This window comes from Salmo salar, chromosome 03 (assembly GCF_965601325.2).
Source record: "Salmo salar chromosome 03, fSalSal1, whole genome shotgun sequence".
Lineage (NCBI taxonomy): Eukaryota > Metazoa > Chordata > Actinopteri > Salmoniformes > Salmonidae > Salmo > Salmo salar.
Window position 1 is genome coordinate 8143749 of NC_138293.1, and position 9918 is coordinate 8153666.

A 9918-nucleotide genomic window follows, 5' to 3' on the forward strand; every position below is an offset into this window, starting at 1 on the left:
TGTTATTCTGTCTCTCACTGTTCAAATAAACCTACCATTAAAATTATAGACTGATCCTTTCTTTGTCAGTGGGCAAACGTACAAAATCAGCAGGGGATCAAATACTTTTTCCCCCACTGTATACCAAGCTTTTTATATACAAAGCCTTTTACATTTAAATTTAGCTCGTCATGCATATTTTGCTTTTAGCGACCCGCAGAAATAACTTTGAAGGTGAATAACCCCAAAATATAAAATCCTCAAAAATTGTTACTAGAAACCTGCACCTCTGTCAATAGAGCTCGATGCTTATGAATCAGATTTATAATGTTATGTAATCCGACTTTAATGTTGATGATATGTTCAAGAAAGAACCCACTGAACAATTAATAACATGAATTATCATATTTCTATTGGTAAAATGTATTTTATAATACAAGGAAGTGGAACTTCATCACCAAAGCAATCCCTCTTGGCAGCGTGGGTGGACTCCCTACTTAATTAAGGCACTGTTCTTTCACACACCGGACCCATAAAGCCAGAAAGAGTTGGCAGCCTTTGGCAGACAAGATGGCCTACCTGTGGCTGCTCTGAGGCCCCTCTCAGCATGGCCAGGTGGGTGAGCAGTCTGACCAGGATGAAGGGGGTGAGGGACATGTTTTTGGTGTCCAGGGTGTCTGGGTTGTCCCTCCTCTGAGGGTCTCCCAGGATGTGGCCAGTCCTTGTGAGATCTCCCCTAAGAGGACACGTTCAGTTATTGGTCATGACATGAGATCTGGAGCCATGTATAAAACGGATCAGAAAACACTCTAAGAAAAAAAGGGTTCCAAAAGGGTTCTTGTCTTCGTAGGAACCCTTTTTGGTTCCAGGTTGGACCCTTTGGGGTTCCATGTAGAACCCTCTGTGGAAAGAGTTGTACATGGAACCAAAAGGGTTCTTCAAAGACTTATCCTATGGGGATAGATGAAGAACCCTTTTTCTAAGAGCGGTGGGAGTGCTGGTCTAGGATCAGGTCCCTCCTGTCCATATACTTTAGTATTATTTTAAAGGCCAAACTGATCTTACATCAGCACTCCTACTCTGATGCTTTGGCAGTAATATCACTGTTGGGCCCTTAGAGAGCTGACTTACTGCTGTAGCTCCATCTTCTGGAAACCAGTCAAGGGAACATGGTTCTCCCCTCCAATCTCCACCCTACACTCTAGACATTGTGCCTTATGGGTGGGTTGACCACACTGCAATAGAGTGAGTAAATCAGTTGGCTGTTTGCTTAGCTAATGAACATAAAATATGAAACTAACGCAATTTTACATGAAGAACTTTGCTTACCTTATCCACAACACAGGGGTGACCATTCGGACAAGCTGTTGAGATTTGAGTCAAAACTGAGCTTATTATTACAGAAATGTCATTGTTTTTAACCCAAAATTGTATTAGCTGAATCTGAAAATAACAATTAATTTATATGTCTATACTGTCTATATGCTTCCTGTAGCACGATGTTAACAAATACAATTTCACAGAGGTGTAACTCGGATGATTTACTCAAAGTTCAAGTTACAGTACATGCATTTATCAGGTTAGGATTCAAAATGTCTGTACTTACAGTACCAGGAGAGTCCATAATCCACTTCACTCTGTGTTATAAGCCTTTGAGCGACAGCCAGCATGTCCTCAGGCATTGTGGGTAGAAAGGCACTCTGTTGGGATAGACATAAGCAGATAAAGACAACTCTCACAGTCAACAAGGAGAAAGTCAATGTAAGATATTGACAGGTGCTGATGAGAATCATACCAGCATATTGTTGGGAGACAGGCCAAGCTGCTGAAGAGGTGTGAGCAGCCCTTCTGTCCCAGTGAGCAGCACAGCAGACATGTGGACAACCAGCTCTATAAGGGTGTGCTCCACACTGGACCGGTCTGCCAGGACACTCAGTCCTCCCATCCTGTTGTGAACCAATTCTTTGGCAAAGTCCCTCACTTCCCTGCAATTTAGGTACCTTGATCCCTCGATGAAGTCCTCAAGTGCTTTGCATTGCTGGAGGAATAAAACAAAGTCAGCCATTTTGGATAAATGTAATTGGGATTTTCTGAAGTCTACAAAAAGTCAATATAATTCAAAGTATAACTATTATAACATAAAAATCAGAATAGTTTGCCAACTCTATCGTTAGTTGTGGGCTAACAGTTTTCCCTCTGATGTGGAGTTGAAGGAGATGGTCTAACGTGTATAGCTTAGGGGTGGGGTAGAGGCCTGTCTTCCTACCTTAGGGGAAGGGGTAGAGGCCTGTGTTCCTACATTAGGGGTGGGGTGGAGGCCTGTCTTCCTACCTTAGGGGTGGGGTGGAGGCCTGTATTCCTACCTTAGGGGCGGGGTAGAGTCCGGTCTTCCTACCTTAGGGGCGGGGTAGAGCCCTGTCTTCCTACCTTAGGGGCGGGGTGGAGGCCTGTCTTCCTACCTTAGGGGCGGGGTGGAGGCCTGTCTTCCTACCTTAGGGGCGGGGTGGAGGCCTGTCTTCCTACCTTAGGGGTGGGGTGGAGGCCTGTCTTCCTACCTTAGGGGCGGGGTGGAGGCCTGTCTTCCTATCTTAGGGGTGGGGTAGAGCCCTGTCTTCCTACCTTAGGGGTGGGGTGGAGGCCTGTGTTCCTACCTTAGGGGAAGGGGTGGAGGCCTGTCTTCCTACCTTAGGGGCGGGGTAGGGGCCTGTGTTCCTACCTTAGGGGCGGGGTGGAGGCCTGTCTTCCTACCTTAGGGGTGGGGTAGAGGCCTGTCTTCCTACCTTAGGGGTGGGGTAGAGCCCTGTCTTCCTACCTTAGGGGTGGGGTGGAGGCCTGTGTTCCTACCTTAGGGGAAGGGGTGGAGGCCTGTCTTCCTACCTTAGGGGTGGAGGCCTGTCTTCCTACCTTAGGGGTGGGGTGGAGGCCTGTGTTCCTACCTTAGGGGTGGGGTAGAGGCCTGTATTCCTACCTTAGGGGTGGGGTAGAGGCCTGTGTTCCTACCTTAGGGGTGGAGGCCTGTCTTCCTACCTTAGGGGCGGGGTAGAGGCCTGTGTTCCTACCTTAGGGGCGGGGTAGAGGCCTGTCTTCCTATCTTAGGGGTGGGGTAGGGGCCTGTCTTCCTACCTTAGGGGTAGAGGCCTGTCTTCCTACCTTAGGGGTAGAGGCCTGTCTTCCTATCTTAGGGGTGGGGTGGAGGCCTGTCTTCCTACCTTAGGGGCGGGGTAGAGGCCTGTATTACTACCTTATGGGCGGGGTAGAGGCCTGTCTTCCTACCTTAGGGGTAGAGGCCTGTCTTCCTACCTTAGGGGCGGGGTAGAGGCCTGTATTCCTACCTTAGGGGCGGGGTAGAGGCCTGTATTACTACCTTATGGGCGGGGTAGAGGCCTGTCTTCCTACCTTAGGGGTAGAGGCCTGTCTTCCTATCTTAGGGGTGGGGTAGGGGCCTGTCTTCCTATCTTAGGGGCGGGGTAGAGGCCTGTCTTCCTATCTTAGGGGTGGGGTAGGGGCCTGTCTTCCTACCTTAGGGGCGGGGTAGAGGCCTGTATTACTACCTTATGGGCGGGGTAGAGGCCTGTCTTCCTACCTTAGGGGTAGAGGCCTGTCTTCCTACCTTAGGTGCGGGGTAGAGGCCTGTATTCCTACCTTAGGGGCGGGGTAGAGGCCTGTATTACTACCTTATGGGCGGGGTAGAGGCCTGTCTTCCTACCTTAGGGGTAGAGGCCTGTCTTCCTATCTTAGGGGTGGGGTAGGGGCCTGTCTTCCTATCTTAGGGGCGGGGTAGAGGCCTGTCTTCCTATCTTAGGGGTGGGGTAGGGGCCTGTCTTCCTACCTTAGGGGCGGGGTAGAGGCCTGTATTACTACCTTAGGGGTGGGGTAGAGGCCTGTATTCCTACCTTAGGGGTGGGGTGGAGGCCTGTATTACTACCTTAGGGGTGGGGTAGAGGCCTGTGTTCCTACCTTAGGGGTGGGGTAGAGGCCTGTATTACTACCTTAGGGGTGGGGTGGAGGCCTGTGTTGGCTGCTCGGTACAGACTGGTGACTTCTCTGAAAAGAGACAGCAGGACATACAAGGTCCGCCTCCTTGCAGGTGCAGTACATCTCTACAACAAAACAACACACAAAGATGAGGACAAATTCACCAAACATCCATAAACTCTTAGGTTAGAAATAGTTTTAATAAAACTAATACACACACACACACACATTACATACAGTGGTATTGAGTTTAGTGGAGTTAAACTAATACCTGACAGGTATCCTCAATCTCCTGCACACTGTCCTCTAGTACTGCTTTGGCAACAGCCTCGCGGATATCCTGGTAGTCGTCTCCATAGACGAGATACTGGTCCATCTGGCCAACATCTTCATTCTGCATACAAGACGATGGAAGACCCTGATATCTAGAACATCGTCCTTCACAGTACTAGCTAGGAAATACACATCATTGTATCTAACCCGCTCAGGTCCTCTTTAGAAACATGTTTGTAAACAATAGAGAACAGGAAACAGGACCGATGGGTAATTTCAACAGTTTAAAACAAATGGAGTTGTATGAAACGTTTCATGAAACCCTGTGATGTACCTGCTGCTGCAACTCTTCAGGAAAAAGCCACCTGTACTTCTCTGTATCCTTCAGCATTCTCTGGACATACTCTACACCGTGCTGGCTGCTGACGTTGCGGATCAGGTAAACCCGGTACCAGTCGTTCTTACTCTCCTTACACAGGCTCCTAACAGCACACAGGAACTCCTCGACAACATCCTGAGGATTTTCACATTCCCCTGCACACAATGTGAGGAACCGAGGACAGATCTTGGATCAGTCAGTCAAAGTGATTGCAAGCATTCTTTATAAAACATTCCGTATAAAAAAACAACTATAATTCATTTACACCAACATGCACAATTTTTAAAGCAACAAGGATCAGAATTCATGACGCCATATTGACTGAGTGTTTTTACCAGACTGTATGCTATGGAGCAGGTGTGCAGCCATGTCCAGGCATAGACGGACCCTCGCGATCTGTTGCAGGTACTCTATTGTGACGGTCTCAGCCGACGCAGTGACAAAGTCCAGGAAGTGACGCAAGAACTCAGTCTCATTCTGCAGGTAGGCCTGCTGATCTGCAGGCTTCTGGCATTCATGTGGCTTTCTGTCGAACATGGAGTCCTGCAGAAAAACAGTTATAAACATCTATTCTATTTATTTAACCTTTATTTATCCATAAAGTCCCGTTGAGGTTAGAAGACCTCTTTTACAAATAGAATAGTGATAGCACTCCATTGATTTAGGGTGAAATCCTGTCAGATCCTACCTCAAGGCAGTTGATGTAGAGCGCATAAAGTTCATTTTTATCCTCTAGAATGTTGCTCTCTTCTATCAATGTCAAATACTGCTGCAGATATTCTTTGACGTCATCAAAGCTAAAAAAAAATATTAAAAATTAAAAAAGAGTTAATTTTCAGTCAAATGTTTGATAACATCTGAAACCAACTGAATTGCATTGCTGGTTACAGCAGCATTGCAGTGATACACTACATGACGAAAAGTATGTGGACACCAGCTCGTCAAACATCTCATTCCAAAATCATGGGCATTAATATGGAGTTGGTCCCCCCCCCCCCTTGCTGCTATAACAGCCTCCACTCTTCTGGGAAGGCTTTCCACTAGATGTTGGAACATTGCTGCGAAACTTGCTTCCATTCAGCCACAAGAGCATTAGTGAGATTGGGTACTAATGTTGGGCGATTAGGCCTGGCTTGCAGTTGGCATTCAAATTCATCCCAAAGGTGTTCGATGGGGTTGAGGTCAGGTCTCTGTGTAGGCCAATCAAGTTCTTCCACACCGATCTTGACAAACCATTTCTGTATGGACCTCGCTTTGTGCACGGGGGGCATTGTCATGCTGAAACAGGAAAGGGCCTTCCCCAAACTGTTGCCACAAAGTTGGAAGCACAGAATCGTCTATAATGTCATTGTATGCTGTAGCGTTACGATTTCCCTTCACTGGAACTAAGGGGCCGAGCCCGAACCATGAAAAACAGCCCCAGACCATTATTCCGCTTCCACCAAACTTTACAGTTGGCACTAAACATTGGGGCAGGTAGCATTCTCCTGGCATCCGCCAAACCCAGATTCGTCCGTCAGACTGCCAGATGGTGAAGCGTGAGTCATCACGCCAGAGAACACGTTTCCACTGCTCCAGAGTCCAATGGCGGCAAGCTTTACACCACTCCAGCCGACGCTTGGCATTGCGCATGGTGATCTTAGGCTTGTGTACGGCTGCTCGGCCATGGAAACCCATTTCATGAAGCTCCCGACAAACAGTCCTTGTGCTGACGTTGCTTCCAGAGGCAGTTTGGAACTCGGTAGTGGAGTGTTGCAAACAAGGAAAGACAGTTTTTACGCAGTAAACGCTTCAGCACTCAATGGTCCCGTTCTGTGAGCTTTTGTGGCCTACCACTTCGCAGCTGAGCCATTGTTGCTCCTAGACGTTTCCACTTCACAATAACAGCACTTACAGTTGACCGGGGCAGGTCCAGCAAGGCAAACATTTTACGAACTGACTTTCTGGAAAGGTGGCATCCTATGACGGTGCCATGTTGAAAGTCACAGAGCTCTTCAGTAAGGCCATTCTACTGCCAATGTTTGTCTATGGAGATCGCATTGCTGTGTGCTCGATTTTATACACCTGTCAGCAACGGGTGTGGCTGAAATAGCTGAATCCACTCATTTGAAGGGGTGTCCACATACTTTTGTATATATAGTGTATAAACAACATTTATTTCCTGGTTCACTCACGTGTACTTGAGCAGAAGCTTGAGTATCACTGATCGCACCACAGGATTCTTGTCCATAGACTCATCAAATGGTGAGAAATCTTTGGTGTGTATCTGACTTTGTGCTGGTACAAATATAATACATATCAGAACACAGATAAAAACATTTTACTGAGCCACAATCTTCCCTCTGGTCTGTTTAATGCTTAAAATGTCAAAAAGAATACAGGAACAAATGGAATCTAAACTCTATAATTTTGGCTAGTGTGTGTGTGTGTGTTGAGGGTACCTCTGATGAGTGGGATGGGTTCTGTCTCAACCATGAGGAAGGACAACAGGTGCAGGATGACACCTTTTGATGGGGGGATGTTGTCCTTGAAGCACACAGTAGTGACCAGGTCTATGAAAAACGCATTGCAACTCTGCCTGAACTGAGCGTTTAGTGTGATGCAAGCTCTGCAAAACCATAGTAGACAGATTAGACAGATAAGACGGTTAACAGGGAAAGACATGTCCTTTATCATTGGTTATCCAGATTTTAAAAAAAGGGTAAAACACACCCACCTTATGTCCTCAGTCACTTTGACCTCGAAGTCATCTGGGAGTTCGTGTTTGCACGTGGGGCAGTACATTTGGCCTGTGTTGAGACATCCTCTGACACAGGTCAGACAGAACATGTGGTGGCAGGGCAGGTCCACGGGGTCTTGTGGTTCCCCCATGCACACACGGCACTGGAAACCAAACCTAAAGAGAAAAAAATAGCTGCCGTTATTAAACATCAAATTCTGTATACAGCTTATCAACCACAGCGAATAATGTAGACATATAATATGAATAGACTTTTACACTAAATAAATTATATCATATAGACTTACTTGCAAATCAGATCACTTGCTTTTTGCTTGCAAGTCTTCAGTACTGTAATGATGGCCGCAAATGGTTCCTCCGATTTTACGTCTGAGTTTTTTGCCAGAATCTGCCACACGAGATAATTAGCAGTCACATAGATTAGTTAAAATGACATCCAACCAATTGAGTTGATTTCAGTTGAATGTTTTTTTTTTAAATGACATAGTTGTCGCCCATTACTCCCATTGGTTTTTAGCTAGTGGTGTCAAAAGTTAGCTGAAGTTCCAGGGTTAGGAACCGTTTAAACATTCACTTGTAAAATACTGAATTTATCCTTTACGCACAAAGTTCAATGCAATGAGAAAATTGCAATACGTTAACATAGTTCAAGAGCTCAGGTTGACATTTACATTCATTTCCATCCCATATTTCAGGTTTAGCAACCATCAGACTTAAACTATGTAGAAGTATAAACAAAGCACAAATGTAATTGGTGGCATGTTGACTTAAAGAACAAAAATATATGATATAAACTCACTTTGCCTATGGTACGAGTGTGATCAAGGACCAGAGACTTGAGCTCCCTCTCCTCAGACTCAAAGCCTATCAGCATGTGTTCCACAAACAGAAAGACGATGCAGATACGGTTCCAATGATTACTAAAAACACAAAACAAACAAGGACAAATCTTTACTTATTCTGGAAGAATTAACCATATCTGGGAGAAAGTTAATTCAGACAAACAATTACTTAGCTTTTATTTATTTATATATAAGTTTTACTATGTTCTACATTGTATCAAAACACAAACACAGACATCAAAACTATGAAATAACACATATGGAATCATGTAGTAACCAAAAAAAGTGTTAATTCAAAATATATTTGATATTTGATATTCTTCAAAGTAGCCACCCTTTGCCTTGATGACAGCTTCGCACACACTTGGCATTCTCTCAACCAGCTTCATGAGGTAGTCACCTTGAATACATTTCAATTAACAGGTGTGCCTTGTTCAAAGTTAATTTGTGGAATTTCTTTCTGTCGTAACGCGTTTGAGCCAACCAGTTGTGTTGTGACGAGGTTGGGGTGGTATACAGAAGATAGGGCTATTTGGTAAAAGACCAAGTCCATATTATGGAAAGAACAGCTCAAAGAACCAAAGAGAAGCGAGAGTCCAGCATTAGTTTTAGACATTAAGGTTTCTTCAAGTGCAGTCGCAAAAACCATCAAGCGCTATGATGAAACTGGCTCTCGTGAGGACCGCCACAGGAAAGGAAGACCCAGAGTTACCTCGCTACAGAGGATACGTTCATTAGAGTTAGCGGCACTTCAGATTGCAGCCCAAATAAATGCTTCACAGAGTTCAAGAGACACATCTCAACATCAACTGTTCAGAGGAGACTGCATGAATCAGGCCTTTATGGTCGAATTGCTGCAAAGAAACCACGACTAGAGGACACCAACAAGAAGAAGAGACTTTCTTGGATCAAGAAACATGAGCAATGTTCATTAGACCGGTGGAAATCTGTCCTTGTCTTTGTTTGACGCAGAGTAGGTGAACAGATGATCTCCGGGTGTATGGTTCCCACCGTGAAGCATGGAGGAGGAGGTGTGAAGGTGTGGGGGTGCATTGATGGTAACACTGTCAGTGATTTATTTAGAATTCAAGGCACACTTAACCAGCATGGCTACCATAGCATTCTGCAGCAATATGCCATCCCATCTGGTTTGTGCTTAGTGGGACTATCCTTTGTTTTTCAACATGACAATGAACCAACACACCTCCAGGCTGTGTAAAGGTTATTTGACCAAGAATGAGAGTGACGGAGTACTGCATCAAATGACCTGGCCTCCACAATCACCCGACCTCAACCCAATTGAGATGGTTTGGGATGAGTTGGACCGCAGAATGAAGGAAAAGCAGCCAACAAGTGCTCAGCATATATCGGAACTCATTCAAGACTATCGGAAAAGCATTCCAGGTGAAGCTGGTTGAGGGAATGCCAAGAGTGTACAAAGCTGTCATCAAGGCAAAGGGTGGCTACTTTCAAGAATCTAAAATATATTTTGATTTGTTTAACACTCATTTGGTTACTACATGATTCCTTATGTGTTATTTCATAGTTTTTATTCTACAATGTAGAAAATAGTAAAAATAAAGAAAAACCCTTCAATGAGTAAGTGTCTAGATTTTTGACTGATACTATATATTTTTGTTCTTGCTTTTTGAATATCATGGATATGCTTGCTTTATTACTTCATTCCAACATGTGTGGATGGACTAGCACCTTGAATTCAGAACTTTATA

At 45.1% G+C, this 9918-nt stretch overlaps 1 protein-coding gene across 1 annotated transcript; it reads right to left on the reverse strand.

Moving 5' to 3' along the window:
• Positions 1–480: 480 nt before the first annotated feature.
• On the reverse strand, positions 481–7728 carry LOC145877467 (E3 ubiquitin-protein ligase rnf213-alpha-like). Its single transcript, XM_082973042.1, has 14 exons — positions 7634–7728; positions 7323–7502; positions 7048–7214; positions 6781–6883; positions 5295–5403; positions 4942–5149; positions 4562–4761; positions 4226–4348; positions 3969–4079; positions 1775–2017; positions 1586–1679; positions 1309–1343; positions 1111–1214; positions 481–715 (listed from the first exon to the last, which is right to left on the reverse strand). The coding sequence occupies exons 2-14, from the start codon at positions 7475–7477 to the stop codon at positions 481–483; spliced, it is 1887 nt and encodes a 628-aa protein (XP_082829168.1). The 5' UTR covers positions 7478–7502; positions 7634–7728.
• Positions 7729–9918: the final 2190 nt, after the last annotated feature.

Coding starts and splice junctions, on each gene's coding strand:
- LOC145877467 (XM_082973042.1), bottom strand. CDS start 7,477: ATGGGGGAACCACAAGACCCCGTGGACCTGCCCTGCCACCACATGTTC. Junction 7,215..7,322: donor AAAGTGACTGAGGACATAAG/GTGGGTGTGTTT, acceptor ATGGTTTTGCAG/AGCTTGCATCACACTAAACG. Junction 5,404..6,780: donor AAGCTTCTGCTCAAGTACAC/GTGAGTGAACCA, acceptor ATTTTTTTTTAG/CTTTGATGACGTCAAAGAAT.